General features: G+C 33.7%; 1 protein-coding gene across 5 annotated transcripts in view; it reads left to right on the top strand.

The window, feature by feature from the left end:
* Nucleotides 1–16053, top strand: part of LOC123525659 (uncharacterized) — a 57041-nt gene extending 40988 nt beyond the window's left edge. For 3 of the 5 annotated variants that reach the window (XM_053539067.1, XM_053539066.1, XM_053539068.1), the window contains exons 16-19: nt 5851–6093; nt 8796–8910; nt 10193–10294; nt 10771–15673. In XM_053539067.1, the coding sequence (XP_053395042.1) occupies nt 5851–6093; nt 8796–8910; nt 10193–10294; nt 10771–10805 (495 nt within the window). In that variant the 3' untranslated portion in view covers nt 10806–15673. Of the gene's footprint in view, nt 1–5850; nt 6094–8795; nt 8911–10192; nt 10295–10770; nt 15676–15731 lie in introns of those variants that run through there. The other 2 variants (XR_008370315.1, XR_008370316.1) reach the window with 2 other exon arrangements.
* Nucleotides 16054–18639: the final 2586 nt, after the last annotated feature.

Raw genomic sequence — 18639 nt, 5'->3', positions numbered from 1 at the left:
AAACAAGTTCTGACAAGAAACTGTTAGGTTCAATAATAACTTTTTATATGCCCGTTTTGAAAAATGGTACCTATTATACGATGGTGCGTACGTCTGCCTGTGTCCAATTTATTAGTTGTATTTACAATAAATATTGCATATTTGTACGTGGCGACAAGGCAATCTGCAGTGAGCATAAACAATATCTGTAGATGGAAGATTAAGGTCAAAAATGGAGCTTTAGTGTCAAATTTGACGCACTATTTCTTTGCCGGTGTGTAATGTAATAACCATTCAACGTTTTGACTTTAAACTTAGTATATACGTAAATGGTCAATGTCACAAACTGAGTTCGTAGGCTTACTTTTTCCTTCATACATGTTATCGTGTCCAGAGCAAAGAATTATTGAACGCATGAGCTTTGTTGGAGATCAAAGTTCAAGGTTACAATTGAGTTCTATCTATTGAAGTTTCGAAGCACCGCATAACTTTTCAAAGTATTGCTTTTGACAATCCACCACATGAAATCTCACAAACCAAAGCCCTCACATATGTCACAACAAATCCCCAACCCATCTTCAAATAAAAGAACCAAGTCGTTGGGTAAAAGTTCAAGGATATAGTTAAATTAATTCTGTCCATCATATGTTTTGTCCATCATATGTTGTATAGGTAGATGGCGATAAGACAATGTGCAGAAAAGTGAAGTTGGTTGATAGGTTAAGAAAGCAAGAAGTTTTGTTTAAAATGAAAATGTATTTGTTTGTATGAATATATTTTGAAGGTTTTTTAATGTCCTGGCATCGCTGACTTATCACCTTATTACTACGGTATGAAATATCTCAGCTTAAATTTTGTAGGGAGACAGTATGATCATTCGCAGCACATTTATTCACGCTTATCATATCCACAGTAATCAGATGTTCAAAAGTATGTCGTAAGTCTAAGGGTGCTTGTTACTTAGAATACTGAAGGTAACAGAAATCCAAACCGGCAACTATCAACAATAATAAAAGTTTATGTTTGAAAGTAACAGTTCAAATACATTGAAAATGTAAATTAGCCGTTATTCCAAATCTAAAATGCACGAAAAATCCAAATGCTGTCCTTATTTAATCTAAATGCAAGCGATATTAGTTCCAAATCTAACAAAGAATTAAAAGTGAATTTACTTTATCCAAACAATACAAATCCTCTCTTTATGGTAAATTTTCAAATCCACAATGTTTAGGCGTCGCAACGGTGGCGGTTATTTTACTCAATATTTTACGTGCAAATTTTCATAAAAATAAAAGATGACTAATTATATGGTGTCTAACGTGCCCAGTAAATACTTATCCTCCGTTTTTACTAACTGTAACGTGGCGACCAGTGGTCATTTACCTTTACATTCAGATAATTCTAGGAGAACTATAAAAACACTGCACTTCACAACAATAATTTAAAAGTACTGATTTCACCAATTGAATCACCTATACTTAGAAAATACAACATAAGAATAGTTGCTACTAAACACGTTAGGTCTCAATCAGTCTCTAAGTGTCATTCTGATAGGTGCATTTGCTTCTTTATTTCAACTGCAAGTCGACAATACGCTGTTCTGGTAATAATAGAAATTTCAGTATAAATATTTATTCAGACATTTCTTGAAATTCCTCTGATGTTATCTATGTTGTTACATGAAACGCCCATAATTGTGGTATACAGCATGTTGGGCAAACGAAACGACCCCTTAAAACCGATTTCGGGAACACTGTTACAAAATTCGTAATAATAAATATCGAATCTTCTTATACAATCATTTTCGTTAAACTGGACATTCAGATAAAGATGTTTCTGTTCAAGCTGTTGAACAATTCAAGTATGAAGTTAACATGACTTCTGGCTTTAAGGCTAAACTCAAACATGTCTCTGAACTTAAATAGATTAAATTTCACCCTTCCCATTAGGTTTAAATGATAACATTTATCAAAAGGGAAATATTTCAAAAGATTCTGGAATCGATATATTTTCTATTAATTCCCCAAGAAGACGCAAAATTTGTTCTCATGTTGTTCGACTACAAGGGAATATCAGACGTAAACTTCGCAAAAGAATAACTGTTGCTGATTGACATATAATTCTAAAACGCTATTGTAGACATGCTATGGTATCATGTTTAACCTCTTTACTTGTTTCTTCGTTGACTCCATTATGCTTTTCTCTTAAATCCTACATACAACGGTCGGAGGGAGTTGATTTTTTCTTGTAGTTTTCTTAGTCGTGCCTTTAAAAGTTAGGCTCTTGGTGTTTTGACTTCAGACAAGTGGGGATTTTATTGTTGCGTATGTAGTATTGTTTATTGTTGGCATTTTATTAACAGTGTCTTGTCTAACTTGTTGTGGGTAGGGTAAATGCGAGGTTGGCATGCCCTAAACGCGTTAAATCCCCAATATCCTTTGTATAGATTGCTGACCGTTCCAAGGCGGTGCCCCTATTTTAAACTGATTTTCTGTCAGCCTCTTTTGTTGTGGGCCTACTTTGCAAATGCGTGACTCTGTGCTTCAGAGAAATCTACCCTTACCTGTTATCATTAGAAGCGGTAGCAATTAAGTCAATAATTTTGTAATGATCATGTTTTAACATACATACATGTTGTGAACATACGCAAGTAAAAGGATGTGCATTTCGCTACCTGTATTTTGCCTTTACATGTATTTGAAATTTTTCTCTTGCCAAAATGACAAAATTTTGCAGTTTTACTGCAGTCAAACTCAATATATATTCAATACATGTAATAAGTAATTAAGCCGATTGTAAAGCAGACCGTGAAGAACAAAGCCTTAGCAAATATTTTTGAAATTTTACCTAGTTACTGAATTATACACAAAATTCCACAACATCAGTTTATCCAATTTGTTTTATCTGTTCACACATAATTTACAGGTATATAAACAGGTGATATTGTAGGTCGACTGTTCAATGAAAAACTCCCTTTATAAATCAATATATAGTTAGCGTAGTGTTGCCTTGAACCATCGATGTGTACTGGTTGACCTAACAAGCTGTGATTAGTACACCATTTAAAATTCAATTTACATGTGGTTGTTGTGGTTGTCTTTTTTTTTGTCTAATGCAAGAACCAGGAATAATTTCAACAAAAATTCCGTAAGAGTTTGTAGTATACGAATTGTACGCCAAATATAACTAAATTTTGTCTCTGTAATATTTGGTACAATGGAGTTTGACTGCGAGTAAGATTTCAATATTTTGGGATAAACTTTAGGTCTAAACGGGAAACAAACATTTTACAAGCGGCGTATGTACTATTAATCATCATCTGCTTCTATGTGGATTATGATTTAACCAACTGTTATGGCTTTAGTGCAATTTTCAAGAAGAAAATATTCGACCTGAAAATATGAACTGATATTGAGTTGTGACTGCGGCGATGCCTTAATGTATTTCCAACGTTAACAAATGTAGAATATCCAAACTTGTAATATACCGTTCTTAAGGCATCGCCACAGTCACAACTCAGTATCAGTTCATATTTTCAGGCCGAGTATTTTTCTCTTGAAAATTGCACTAAAGCCTTAACAGCTGGTCAAATTATCATCAACATAAGAAGCATATGATGATTTATAGTACATATACCACTTGTAAAATATTTTAGTCTCGTTTAGACCGAAAATTTACCCCAAAATATTGAAATTTTATGTGCAGTAGAACTCCAATATAAAAAATATTACAAAGACAAAATTTAGTTAATTTCATAGTACAATATGTATACTGCAAACTCCTATGGATTTTTGTCGAAATTGTTCCTGGTTATTGCATTAGACACAAAAAGACAACCCCATGTAAATTTAATTTAAAATGTTGTTTGTACATGCATTACTGACCACAGGTAGCCAGGTAAACCTATACATAATCCTATAATATCACCTGTTTATATACATGTAAATTATGTGTGAACAGATAACACAAATTGGATAAATTGATGGTGTTGGGATTTTTGTGTATAATTCAGTAATCAGGTAAAATTTCAAAATAATTTCTGAAGACTTTATTCTTCAAGGTCTGCTTTACAATTGGCTGTAATTATCTTTGAAATGTATTGAATATATACTGAGTTTGACTGCAGATAAAATTGCAAAATTTTGTCATAAAAAATATCGAATAAAGGCATAATACAGGTAGTGAAATGCACATCCTTCTACTTGCATATGTTCACATAGATATTTAAAACATAATTATGACAAATTTATTGACTTTATAGTTACCACTTAGTCATCTTTTATTTTTATGAAAATTTGCATATAAAATTTTGAGTCAAATGGCTGCCACTGTAGGCGATGCCTTAAGAAATGCAGGAAAGCATTTGAATAAGAATTTCTTTAGGTTCTTTTTCTTCAGACAGCTTCCTGTCGAACATTCCAGTACATTTATTAATCACAAAGAATAAAAATTAAAAATTTCTGGAAAACCCAGAAAGATTTTTAAACTCGGTTTGATCCCTGTACACCACTGGTTGTAGATACAAAGGAAGCAGTCGGTTTCTCGGTCGGGTGTTCCTTCTTTCCTACAACCAGAGATGGCTTAATTTTCTTGAATATATATTTTAGAAATTAAAGAATAAAGAAAAACGAATGATTTTATTGCAGTCTTTCTACTTGCATTGTTAACTAAAGAAAGGGCGGGAAATTGACGTCTACACAAAGAAATTACACCATGATATTTTAAAGACGTATACAACAAAGTTCGGGTTTAGTTTTTTCATTTGTACCGTATAGTGATCATGTGTTTTCAGTATCCCATGTGTATTAGTAAATAAAAATGAGTATCAGACTGTTGATCCATGTTAGGCAGTAAACAAGACACGCCAATGTCGCCTTCTGATAAACATGCAGATCGTAATAGATTCAGTTAAACTTATATGGGCATAAAGTAAGGTGAGTTCAGCATTAATCTTCACCATCAGTGAAGCAACTGAAAGATCTTTCGAACGATGCAAGTTATTATGTCACGAAGATGGACATATTAAAATTGGTCTGTCCGTCCGTCTTGGCGTCCGTGTAGGTTATTTGTCCGGGCTTTAACACACTTAGAGGTCAAAGGTAAACAGGGTCTATTTCATATCAGGTTCACAACTCTGCTTATGTTTACAATGATGAGACAATGTGACATTCGCATGACCCAGATCCTTACCTTCAAGGTAATGTAAACGTCAATTTATAATTACTTTGCATAAATATTCTCCATAACAAAAACGACGTATCATGCGCATAATTGTCAAGGGATTTTAAAATTACTTGGCATAAATGTTCTATGCTACAAGTAAATTTATCCTGTGCAAGACCCAGATCCCTAACTCCACGCTCAGCGTCACCATTTTTTGACACGCTTCCGTTGCATTTTTCATTAATAGGGACAGATCATGTTTTGTGTGTCAGATTGCCCGTACAGTCTCGTGGAAAGAACTATCATTAATACCATTGCATTGACGTCGTGTTATATGAAAATCAGCATGTTTTGTTTCTACACAAAACCTTTAGTGCTTGAAAATAATCTATATAAATCACTTTCAAATAAATAGATATGGGTGTGTTTTAATTTAACAGATCGATAGGTACGCAAAATCAAAGAAACAAAAAAAAAAAAGCGTATCTTGATGATCTATCTTCCATTTTTTCGTGATATCTGAAACTTGAAATGGAGTAAATATTGAAAGATAGTTATCTTATCTGCAATTATAACAAATTATCACTTTCATTCTTTTTGTTTTCATATTTTTATTTTGATAACGATAATGGTAGCCATTTTTGTGTCCAAGCTGTATTTCAGGAATACCTATCAGTTTTATAATTGCTATTGTTTACGTTATTGTAGATAAGTTGTACCATAAAGGTCATACAAGACGAGATATCGCAAAAGCATCGTGCTATTCCTCGGATAGCTTCACCGCATATACAACTACATCTTTCTGATGTGTACAAAGAGTGCGCTGAAATAAAAGGAAAAGGAATGTTAGAAAGAGTGAAGTCGAAACTTACTGCAGGAATCGACGAAAAGCGGAGGACAATGTTTGTCGAGATTGCAGATGACATGGCAGATAAACTGCACACCATTAAGGTATATTAACGATAGACTAGCGATGACTGTATATCTTAAACAACACAGTGTTTATATACTTCAGACGTCACACTTCAAAGTGAAAAATTAATAGTACTGTACGGTATAATAGTACTGGTTAGTACAACACAATATATTGTACATTATGTTGTACTTAACCAGTTCACACATTATACTTCACAATCCATACGTCACAAGTCGCAGCTCTCATACTAAAAGACTTCGTAGATCATAATTCGCTCTTCATAATTATCATTTAATACGTCAAAGTTCATGCTTCAAATTTTTTAAAAAGAAAAATGAAAATGTGTAAAATTCATTACATCAGATTGCTTAATTCTTAATATGGGACGTTAAGATTGCCCGCACAATTTTGCACAAGTTTTGGATATTTTCCGATAAAATGGGATTGCAAAATTTATAGTGGTTCGCTCACCTGAGTCAAAGGCTCAAGGGGAGCTTTTGTGGCCGCTTGATATCCGTCGTGCGTCGACCGTCGTCCATCGTGCGGCCATCAACATTTCAACATTTTCTAAAAAAAAACCTTCTTCAAAACTACGGGATAGATTTACACCAAACTTCATAGGAATGCATTTTGGGTGGCCCCTTTTCTAAATTGCCTCAAAACAACTAAAATCCATTCAGTACCGTAGTTACTTTAGCATCGGAAATAAAAATCTTTAAAATCTTACTCTCAGAAACTGTTGGCCAGATTTCAAAAATATTTTGTAGAAATGATTTCTAGGTGACCCTCTTCCAATATTGCTGAAGTCGTTCTATTTCAGTAAACAACACGGCTGCCAGGGGACGGGGTTCATTTTCCCTCAGTGGCTATTCTGAAAATTTCAAAAAATCTTCTCCGTACCGCTGGACAGATTTACATCAAACTTCAAAGAAATGATTCTTGGTTAGTCCACTTTCAAAATTGTCTAAAGCATTAAAATCCATTCAGAACTGTGGTTGCCATGGCAACCTGAAGGAAAATCTTTAAAAAAATCTTCTTCACAGGAACTGGTAGCCGGATTTCAAATATATTATGTAGGAATGATTTCAAGGTGACTCTCTACCAAAATTACTTAAACCATTCTATTCCGTTTAAAAACATGGCCGCCAGGAAGCGGGACTTATTTTTCCTATATCACTTTATTGCGAATTTCAAAAATCTTTTTCTCTGAAACCTGAAGACCTAGAGCTTAGATATTTGGTATGTGATATTGTCTGGTAGACTTTAACCAAGATTGTTCAAATTATGATCCCATTGCCCCCTAAATTTACACAGAGTTGTATAGGAAAAACATAAAGAATGTTCGTTTCTGAAACAGAGAGGCACACAGCTTAGGTATTTTATATGTGGCACTGTCTGGTGATCATTTGCTAATCGTTCAAATTGTGACAGTAACCTTGACTTACTCATATACTTCCTTGCTTTTTATGATACAGCCTTGAAATATGAAATTTGGATGAAATATATACAGTTTTGTACACCGATCTTGTAATTGACTTTCAACGATCATCATTGTGACCTACTGACCTACTTTCTTAATATTTTAGAATCAGTTTGACAATTGAAACATGTTCACATAACTTGAAAAACATTCAAACAATTACGACGTTTTTGCTTAGTAATTTTATTTGAAACGATTGTTTAATGAAAGGACCAAAGCTTTTTCTCCAACCCTACAAAAAGGTATGAAAAACTATCTTTAGAAACACCAATGCCATTACTCTGTTAAATTAATGCACATGAACAGCTTATGCACAACTGTTAAAAAGTAGTTTTTTCCATATGTTTCAACTGAAGAAAGAAAAATAACATCCTCCAAAAACAATATATATATTTCAATTCATTTACACTACACTATCACAGTTCTATGTCAGTTTAACTTTGTTTCATATACTGTACTTATTGAACTCTAATTACATAAACCCAGATATCATGATATAGTATTTATAAAATGGAATGTTTCGCTTATAATTTCTTCACCAAATATAGAAAAGACGCATTCAAAGGCAATCAAAAATGATGTATATGGCACAAAACAATAACTAGGATTTGTTAAGTATGAAGTGTGAACTGTTAACTGTGACCTTTGAAATGTGTTCTCTGAACTTTTAACTGAAGGGTATGAAGTGTGAATTATGAAACATTAAGTATGAACTGTGAAGTATTAACTGTACAGCGTGAAGTATGAACTGTGCAGATATCTTATGGCTTTGTGCCTACTTGACACATAAGTATTTTTGAGGAAGATTGCACTCTTTTTGTACATATATATCTTAATACGTAATGTCTGTGTACTTTGACATAATTTTTCGGCGAGGGAGACAATTCGATCTGCTTTTGTCCCATTTGTCTGGTATCCAACTTAACTGTCGTTCAAGTTCACAAAACTTTGTCTCGGTAAGACGGTAAATGATGCGCAAGACCCCCAGGCACGCACCTGTTTACATATTCGGGCTATAGTTTTTGTCTAAACTTGTTTTGACTTTAACTTTTCCTACGAGTAGCCAAACATTTTGTTACTAACAGAAATGTTCGATGTGTCAACATATAAAAACCTCGTAACCCGACTCGGCTCTAGATTTTGTGCTTTTTTAATTTAAAGATTTTCATGTTATACAGACATTTTTTAAAATAAATATGTGCATTTCTCTTGATTATTCGTATTTTGTTTACATTTATCTTGCTTTTAAATGCGCAGGAAAGTATTATAGAGCAGTTGACACAGGAGAGTAACGATCTAGTAAATGATTTAAATACGGCATTAGAGCCGCTCTGGGACGACAACACTATATTAAGAACCGCTTTCAGCGAAGGTATGTTAACTTCTAGATCATCTCACATAAAATATGTACGTCTTTTTAAATGATTTTCTTATTTAGAATAAAGATATGTTGTTTTTCGATAGAATACGCAATAACTTCCAGACAAAATATAATGTTTAGAGTATGAAATTATGCAGAATAAAAGTATAATAAACTCGAGATAACACCTTCACAGAAACAATTGAAACCTTCAAAAGCGTCTTGCTTAGAGTAGCATAAGATCTATTTACAGAAAACCTGCAGTAGGTGATAGGTTTGTCTATATCGGACTTCTAAAAGTAAAAGCAGAGATGAGGCAGACATTCAAATAGAATCAAATCTATATTTAAACGCATGCTCGACGGAAGCATCCTCCGAGGAATATGCAAATTTCAATTTAACCACTATTTACTCTACATATTCCCACAAATTCTTTTCTGTTGAATGACTACCGCACACAAACCAAAACCCTTAAATTTTAGGGAACAACGTGTTTCCGTTCATGTGCATGTAGTGTACACCACGAATAATAATGATTTTATAGTATGTTAGTTACAAAACCTGACAGAAAGGTACCAGACTGATACCTGAGTTTGGAACACTGTCTTCTTTCCGACCTAACTCATAACATCATTAATCGTTATGATAGAATACCAAATACAAGCTTAGTAGACAATATTGCTTACATGAGGAATTTGAGTAAATTGAAACTTTCGTGATAGAAACAAGCTATTTATGGTTCCACCGCCCTTGAATGGTTCAGTTCGCTGAATTCGAAGCATTTACCCCTTACCTTTGTGGGGTAAATTCCTGCTCGAGTCATCATGTGATGGAGCTACGTAAATGTCTAATTTAGTGTAGGTGGTTCTACCTAGGTTCAACTCATTGGCTGAATTTATGTCCAATGGAGCACTTTGTATGAACATAAACCATTACAACTGGTTAGTAAGTTAGTTTGTTTGTTTGTTTTAGCTTTAACGCCGTTTTTCAACAGTATTTAAGTTATCAAACGGAAACAGTTAACCTGACAAGTCTTCCACAATTCAGTACCATTACACACTTGTTCTCCGCAATTAACTGCCAACTTCTCAACATGAATCAGAGGTTGAGACCTTATGACTTCAGACACAGTTTCTTTTATCAAATCGTCACGGAGAACTTAAGCCCTGCCCGGGGATCGAACTTACGACCATACTGAACTAAGCGAGCATTTGCAACTGAAAAGTCGCTACAGATAAGATTTCTGTTAAGAAAAAACACAATTATCAATAATTTCATTGCGTTTCAATTTTAGCTGTCGGACAATTTTCATTAAAAGTCAAGGGAGTATTAGAAGATTTCCAGTCCGTGGCTGAAGGCTCATCACAGAAGAGGCAAAAACTACAATGTAATTTAGGTACAGAAAAATGTAAAATGGACTCTTCTAGAAATAAAATATTCAGATGATTATCACTGCAAATCCTTCTAAAACACTGATCCTTAATTTCAATACAAAAGTAATACTTCAATATCATAGCGTTTTAGCGGTACTCTATTACGTTATGACCATTATACTCTTTGTGTCATGACGGATATAATTATTAGATTTGACAAAATGCATTTAAAAATACGATAGAATAATAGACACTACAGTAAATTTTGTTTTAACTACTCTAAACTAACTACTGTATCCTTGATTAAATATTTCAAGAAACTTTAGAAATAAAAGGCGTTACCCAAACTCAAGTAAAACATGAGACTTCTACATGATAAACGATTGATACTTACCTGATTTGTTCCACTCATTGAAAGTTTAAAAATTGAATTTTATGCGTAACATGAATAAATACTATTTATCCTACATTTTGTGTTAGTGCTATATTCTAATTACAGAGTCTCCTGAGCCTATGCAAGGCTGCAGCAAGTAGACGAATACAACACTACGTTATGACACAGCTGCCTACACGAGTACAGTCAACAGCTAACTATACATACACTCAAAGGAAATAATTTCAGTGTCGCAATATTGCGAATGAACATTTTTTCCATTACTCGATACTTTACAAAAATATCAGTTTTACATGTTAAGTAAGTTTTACCGCGACTTTGAATATTTTAGGGTCTCCGTGGCCGACTGGTTAATGTTGTCTTCGAATCACTTGCTCCTTACCGATGTAAATTCCAGCAACACTAGGGACTTCGAATTCGTCATGTGAGGAAGCTGTCGTATGGAATGTCAGTGGTTTTACCAAGGTGCCTGTCCGTGATGAAAATATGCACGGAGGGGCACCTTGAGTATTCCGTAACCATCAAAATTTAGAAAGTTGCCACATTGAAATGACCACCAAACTATATACAAAATATTATACATTAATAAATATTTAAATACTGAGCCTTTTGCGCTAGAAAGCACTAAGGTCTATTTTTACATACTTAAAACAAAATTGAATTATTCCAACGCTGAAAAAAATGTCAGAAACTTCTAGCAAAACAAGAAATTACACTAAATGTAAAATTATGAACAAAACAGAACATAATTTTATTGAGACTTGTACACCAATATTAACTATATACATATGTAATTTATGAACAAAATGTATCTCCAGTAATTAAATGATTCTGTCATTGTTTCTTATAATATTATAATCTACACTAAACGTTTTCCAACCAGATATAACGTTGAGAATATACTTTTCTTCACTCTTGCTTCCAGTTTTGATAACCAAATACTCGCTCTAAAGCAGCATTTTGTTTTGTTTCTATTTAATCAAGCGTTTGATGCATATCATGTTTCTTTTTAGCTCACCTGTCACATAGTGACAGGGTGAGCTTTTGTGATCACCCTTCGTCCGTCGTCCGTCGTCCGTCCACAATTTCTTGTCTGCACGATATATATATAGTGGTTTCATTTATGATTTAATTTTAACCAAACTTGCACACAACTTGTATCCCCATAAGATCTTGGTTCCTTTCTTGAACCGGCCAGATCCCATTATGGTTTCCAGAGTTATGGCCCCTGAAAGGGCTAAAATTAACTATTTTGACCTTGTCTGCACAATAACAGCTTCATTTATGACTTGATTTTTACTAAACTTGCATACAACTTGTATCACCATAAGATCTTGGTTCCTTTCTTGAACTGGCCAGATTCCATTATGGGTTCTAGAGTTATGGCCCCTGAAAGGGCCAAAATTAGCTATTTTGACCTTGTCTGCACAATAGCAGCTTCATTTATGATTTGATTTTAACCAAACTTGCACGCAACTTATATCACCACAAGATCTTGGTTCCTTTCTTGAACTGGCCAGATTCCTTTATAGGTTCCAGAGTTATGGCCCCTGATAGGATCAGAATTAGCTATTTGACCTTGTCTGCACAATAACAGCTTCATTTATCATTTGAATTTAATCAAACTTGCACAAAACTTGTGTCACCATAAGATCTCGGGTCCTTTTTTGAACCGGCCAGATCCCATAATAGGTTTCAGAGTTATGGCCCCTGAAAGGGCCAAAATTAGCTATTTTGACCTTGTCTGCACAATAGTAGCTTCATTTATGATTTGAATTTAATCAAACTTGCACAAAACCTGTGTTACCATAAGATCTTGGTTCCTTTTTTGAACCGGCCAGATCCCTTAATTTGGGTTAGAGTTATGGCCCCTAATTTTAACCACACTTGCACACAACTTGTATCACCATAAGATCTCGATTCCTTTTTATATGCCTGAAGGGATGTATAATGTTATCGTCTCGGTGTCCGTCTGTCTGACAAATGTTCACCTCATTGAAATGATGTGCAGAGCGCATGTTTTGGATGGCTCACTTCAAGGTCAAGGTCACGCTTACGGGTCAAAGGTCATATGACTTTGTTTTGTGTGTATATTGCTCTGCATTTGCGTTGCATTGCATTGCTCTTGTTTTTATTTGGCAGATCCTTCTTTTGTTCACTTACAATAATTTTTTTGAATTACTTCCCTTTTATGTTACTATAAATAGTTTTAGTAACTTTTTTATTATTAGCCGTAGAGAAAAACCGAGACCACTTTTCTGTGATACAACATGGATGGTACCTCCAATTTTTAGGTGTATTTTGACTTATCTGTACCTTTAAGAAAATTTCAGCTATATTTTCTCATGATTCTTTTGATTGATCTTGATTATAATTTTTGACCTTCTTGTCCTTAAGTGTAATGATAACAGGTGAGCGATTTAGGGCCATTATGGCCTCTTGTTTATTTTCATATCTAAGTAAAGTTAATACTTTTGTAACTTGGTATTGTGCGACACAGTACTTTTTTTAATATAGCGGCGTGTTGCTCAGCCTTTATTTAGAATGTTGTTTAGCATATATTGTTTAAACTTTTATAACTTACTATAGTTTAGACTTCTTAGTAAAGTTTTTTGTTTACATTTTTGACGATGTTAAATGTGTAGCTTTTTAAGCACAGCTTTGTTTAGACATTAATAATAGAATTGTTTAGACACTTTGAAGTGTAATATTGTTCTATCTTTCGTCACAATAACACGGTTAATTATTATAAGGAAGTAAAGTCCACTCGTGCCCCTCTGGATATCATTCCATGCACAAGCTAGTTTTTTTTTAGCGTAGCAAGTTGCTGAATATTTTCTACCACAGTATTTTCTGCTCGCCGAATGGTGAACCATACAGCCGTCGGCTTGTCCGGCCATCCGTCCATCCCGCAATTCTTGTCCCAAGTATTTCTCAGGACTTTTGCTAGAATTTATCGAAAATTCCTAAGAAGCTTCATGTCCCGGTTGGATGATTTTAACTGATTATTGCTCTTTGATTAATAAACATTATCATACCGTGATACCATTTCTTGTCCGAGGTTTTCCTAAGCAACCACTGCTTGTATGAATACAGCGAAACTTCAGACAACTTCACTCCCAAAGAGGAGATTTGCATATTTTCTTTAAGTTCCAGTCAGGTGTTTTAACTTAGTTATAGCCCTCTAATTATTTTGAATTAGTTTTACTATTGTACCGTTTCTTGTCGAGAGTTTTCCTTAACAACTCTTCGTTCGAATTCAGCAGTACCTTATGTGAAGCTTCAGTCTTAAGAGGATATACGCATATAATCTTCATGATGATTTTAAGTGCTATTTCACTTTGTTCATTCATCATTAGTTAAGCGTCATAATTGCTTGAGTATTCTTCAGAAATTACTTGCTGGAATTCAGCAAAATTTCATAGAAATCTTCGCTCAGAAGAGTAGATATATAGTGTGCATGCTTTTTCTCAACAGCTACTTGCTAGAGTTCAAAGAAACTTCTTTGGAAGCTTCACTACAACGCCGACGTTTGTGCCTATTCGATGAATTCCACGTTTGTCCTTTAAATAAGCAAAGTCAAACTTTGGGAAGCATTCATCGGTTTTACCTATCTATTGTAGTATAGTGTTGCGTTAACGTATAAGCAGAGTATATTTTTTATACCACACTGTTTTTTTTTTCTTCGTTTTTTTTTTTACTTTTGCAGCAAAGTTTTGTATTTACATTTTCAGTCGTATTCGTAGATGATTTCAATATGTGATTTTATTTTACTATATTTTACATCGGTTTTATGAATTATACTTTCTGATCAATGCAATTTGTACCCATTTTTAAATTACAGCAGGCAGTGTATATAACCCATCAGCATAGTTATAATTTCAGAGTAACTTTTAGTATGGAGTCAGAAGTGTCTAATATGTGCATTGTACTATAGTTTGATAATGGTGTTGCAGTAATATACTTCGATACTTTAAGTGTTGCAGTACATAGTACTATACTTTGATTATGATGTTGCGGTACTATACTCTGATTATGATGTTGCTCTTCTATACATTAATTATGCTGTTGAAGTACTATACTTTAATTATGGTGTTGCAGTACACTGTACACAGTATTATATTTTAATTAGGGTATTGCAGTACTAAAATTTTATTATCTTGTTGCAGTACTTTACTTTATTATGATGTTAACGTTATATACTTTGATTATGGTAGTGTAGTATTAAAATTTTATTATGGTATTGCAGTACTTTACTTTGATTTTGCTATAGCAACTGAACTCAAATTTTCTTGCCGTCAATTTTGTCTCATTGAATAAGAATTTCAGAAAATCTGTAACATACTGATAGTAATGTTGTTATGTAATATTAAATAGCGGCTTATCTTTTGTATGAATATGTGTAATATTTAATCATTTTATAGATATTATATCCTTAATGGCATTTTGTAGATTAACATTAAGCACATGCAAAGAAAACAGTGTAGTTTAAGAAACAATGTTATTTCCAATACGCAGCACCACTCTCTATATAATTAAGGTAGAATTGAATAAACATTATATTGTCTTATAGTAATGAATTAGTTGTATTAGAAATGAATAAAAATAGGTATGTGTAAACATATTTACCTATATAAAGAAAGAAATCCATGTTTTGTGAAAATTTTCAAATTAACATTTTTTTTTCACAAAAAGTGGGTGGGGTAAAATTACCCCATTCTTTTCACATTATTTACCTAAAAACTTGAAATAAATGGTTTATTGAAGATGTATTGCGTGTTAAGTCTTATTATTTATAAGTTATCTTCGATGTTTACATGTATTAGTGTATCTACCGTTATAATACCGATAAAATTCCATTCCCAAATATAACAGTGAAGATTTGATCAAAATTACGGGGTCCTTAATTGAAATAGCAATTTTATGTACTTCCTCAACTTTCTGGACAGGGGATTTTTTCCTGGTTATAGTTTAGACATTGTAAAACTTGGAAATACACAAAACAAAACTTTTGCAATTTTGTCTAGGTTAGGTGATTTTTTTGGCTAGACTGATTAGACTAATAGTATGTTATTGCACTTTGTTCTCTGGCACTAAACTTTTTTTTAACTCGCCCGCATAGCTCAGTAGGGAGTGCGTTGGTCTACGGATCGCGGGGTCGCGAGTTCGATCCCCGGGCGGGGTGTATGTTTTCCGTGACGATTTGATGAAAGACGTTGTGTCTGAAATCATTCGTCCTCCACCTCTGATAATTCATTTGGGGGAGTTGGCAGTTACTTGCAGAGAACAGGTTTGTACTGGTACAGAATCCAGGAACCCCTGTTTAGGTTAACTGCCCGCCGTTACATGACTGAAATACTGTTGAAAAACTGCGTTAAACTCAACCCCCCCCCCCACCAACCCCCCCCCCCCCACAAAAAAAAAACTGAACGTTTTTACATGTACTTTGAATTTTGTTAGAGTTGTCATAAGTATGTATTAATGTACACTGACTGATACTTTGCTTCCTATATAAATGACTTACTATAAGTTGAAACACAGTTGCAAGCGACAGTAACCGATGCAAATAACCGAAAGCGCAAAATAACTGATTTTTTGGCATGCCGGTTGCTTTATTTTAACGTTTACATACACTTACAATAGCCTAGTGACAATATAGGTTTAGCGGTGGCAGTTACCAAGAAAACCCGCTGTTGCCGTATAATAAGTGTATAACAATAAAAAGATCAAAATTTTCATGCATTTCAAAATACTGTTGATGTTGATCATGTGAAAATGTCTATCACAATATTGTAAAATCCTGACATACTGTTGCTCAAATAACACTTGTTTAATTTGATCATACATATGATTTTGAAGATTTCTTATTGATAGGGCATATGTTAATAGGCCAGCTTTCAGACTGCCGTTGATAAGTTGAACAGTGAAAACAGAATTCAGTTTGCGTGAACCTCTACTGGCTTGAATTTTTTAACATTACGATTTTTTTTCTTTTTAACTATTAAAACAGTTTAGAGTAGCTCTAAATAGCCAGTTTTTAATGTTTTTTTTTATATCTAATGCATTAAGTTATCGCGTCGTCTGTCCGTCCGATCGTAAGTCAACTTTTTCAGTTTCCGGAACCTTAGTCAGAGATAATGTAAGGTTTTCGAACTTTATACATAGTAACTAAATAAACTTAAACCGTCAGAAATATCCATTTTGCTTTTATGGCCGTAGACTGAAAGTTCAATTCCGCAAGAACTGAAGTTAACCGCTTTAAATTCTTTTATTACCAAACGTGCATCGACATGTCTATTTCATTACATATCTTCATTTTTATCTCCTTGCCAACTTTGAAAATGAAATAGTATTAAAACTTATCTATGAAATACCGGTAATCTGAAATTTTTGAAAGTATTTTACAGACATGCATTTTCAAACTCATACAGTCATCATTTAGAATTGAAGATATAATTTTCTTCTTTTAACATGAACAAATATTTCATTACATTTGGCATTCATTCGGCAGCTAAGAATAAACAAACAATTTGTTCTATATTGTTGTTCACCTATTGTGTTTCACATTAAAATACTTCAGTGTGAAATATAAAAATATAAAGTTTTTTTCTATTTTCCAACCAGTCCTTAGAATTTGCATATAAATAAATATGTATTTTTACTTAATTTGAATACTATTTACATCGATGTGTCATTCTGAATTATTTAGCACATTTTATCGTTTTGGACATTTATTTTCGCTTTTGATTTTACTGCCGATTTCAAACTGGGACATTATGCCCCGATAAGCGGCGCTTTTGTTTGAGGTTTCTGTCCATTGACTAGTTTAGTTGTTTCTTATTGAAAGTTTTCTGTTGCATGTGTGACTCAATCGAGTTCAAGTGCAATATGACCTAACCGTGACTCCCTCTCAGTACCTTCAGTTCTTTGATTTTATGACGTCTTTGTCGTTTCAAAGACATATTTGCGATATTTACTATACTTATGGCCGCAAAACATGGGGGTAAATTTATAATTTGTCAGTCCGATTTCTATTGGTTACTTTCCAAAACGTAAAATTTGATTTCCATTTTTTTTATGTTTTATTGATATGATGAAGCTGGAATCCAGGTTGGTCCTAATTTTCGGAACGTTCAGAGTTCTAGGTGCGTTAATGCTGATTTTCTCACTATATTTTGAGGCGAGCCGACATAAAGCGAACGAGCGTATCGAACTCTTGAATGAATTATATTTGAAATTCAGCAGTAAACATAAAGAAATTACTAAATATACTGTACGATATGCACCTGTTTATGTGTTTTATATAAAAATCGGCACAGAATAATTTCTTTTGTAATCAATTTACCGATACGAGTAAAAGAAACAGTTTGTAAATCTTCCCTGGTATCTTGATATTGTCACCAAATGTGCGGAAAACATACCTTATTTATTATCAAAAAGTGGTTTGTCAACAAGGTAATCTAAAACCTGTTTTTGCCAGTTTTTGCCGGTTCGATTTTTTTCGTTATTTATTTTGTATTCCTTGGTTACTTACTTTTCGGAAGAAAGTGTAAACATCGGGTGAATGCTGTTATCTGTAAACCATAACCATTTATAATCAAGTTTTAGGTGAATGTTGGTAAAATCTTATATGATAGTTTATTTTCAAAAATTAATAGATGTAAAAACACACACAACATCTGGGAAAAGGAGGTCTGTACCCCTAAACAACCCCTAACAGGACGGATCCTTATCCCTAGACACTTCTATATATATGCCCTTTGTAGTTCACGGTACATATAGATGACGAATAGACTGGTTCCTGATTCCTTATTCCTAATTCCTTTTTCAAATAAAGAACAAGGAACAAGATTCCTTATTCCCTATTCGGCGAATACTTTGTAAAAGCAATCGGAAAGTGATCCTTACTTCGCGGTTAAAAATGTTTCACAGCATAAATGAACAAGTAAGATCGAAAAACCGAAAGAGGAATAA

Source organism: Mercenaria mercenaria, chromosome 3, assembly GCF_021730395.1.
Source record: "Mercenaria mercenaria strain notata chromosome 3, MADL_Memer_1, whole genome shotgun sequence".
Lineage (NCBI taxonomy): Eukaryota > Metazoa > Mollusca > Bivalvia > Venerida > Veneridae > Mercenaria > Mercenaria mercenaria.
The sequence above is the reverse complement of the archived record's forward strand: the minus strand, read 5'-3'. Positions and strand labels throughout refer to the sequence as shown.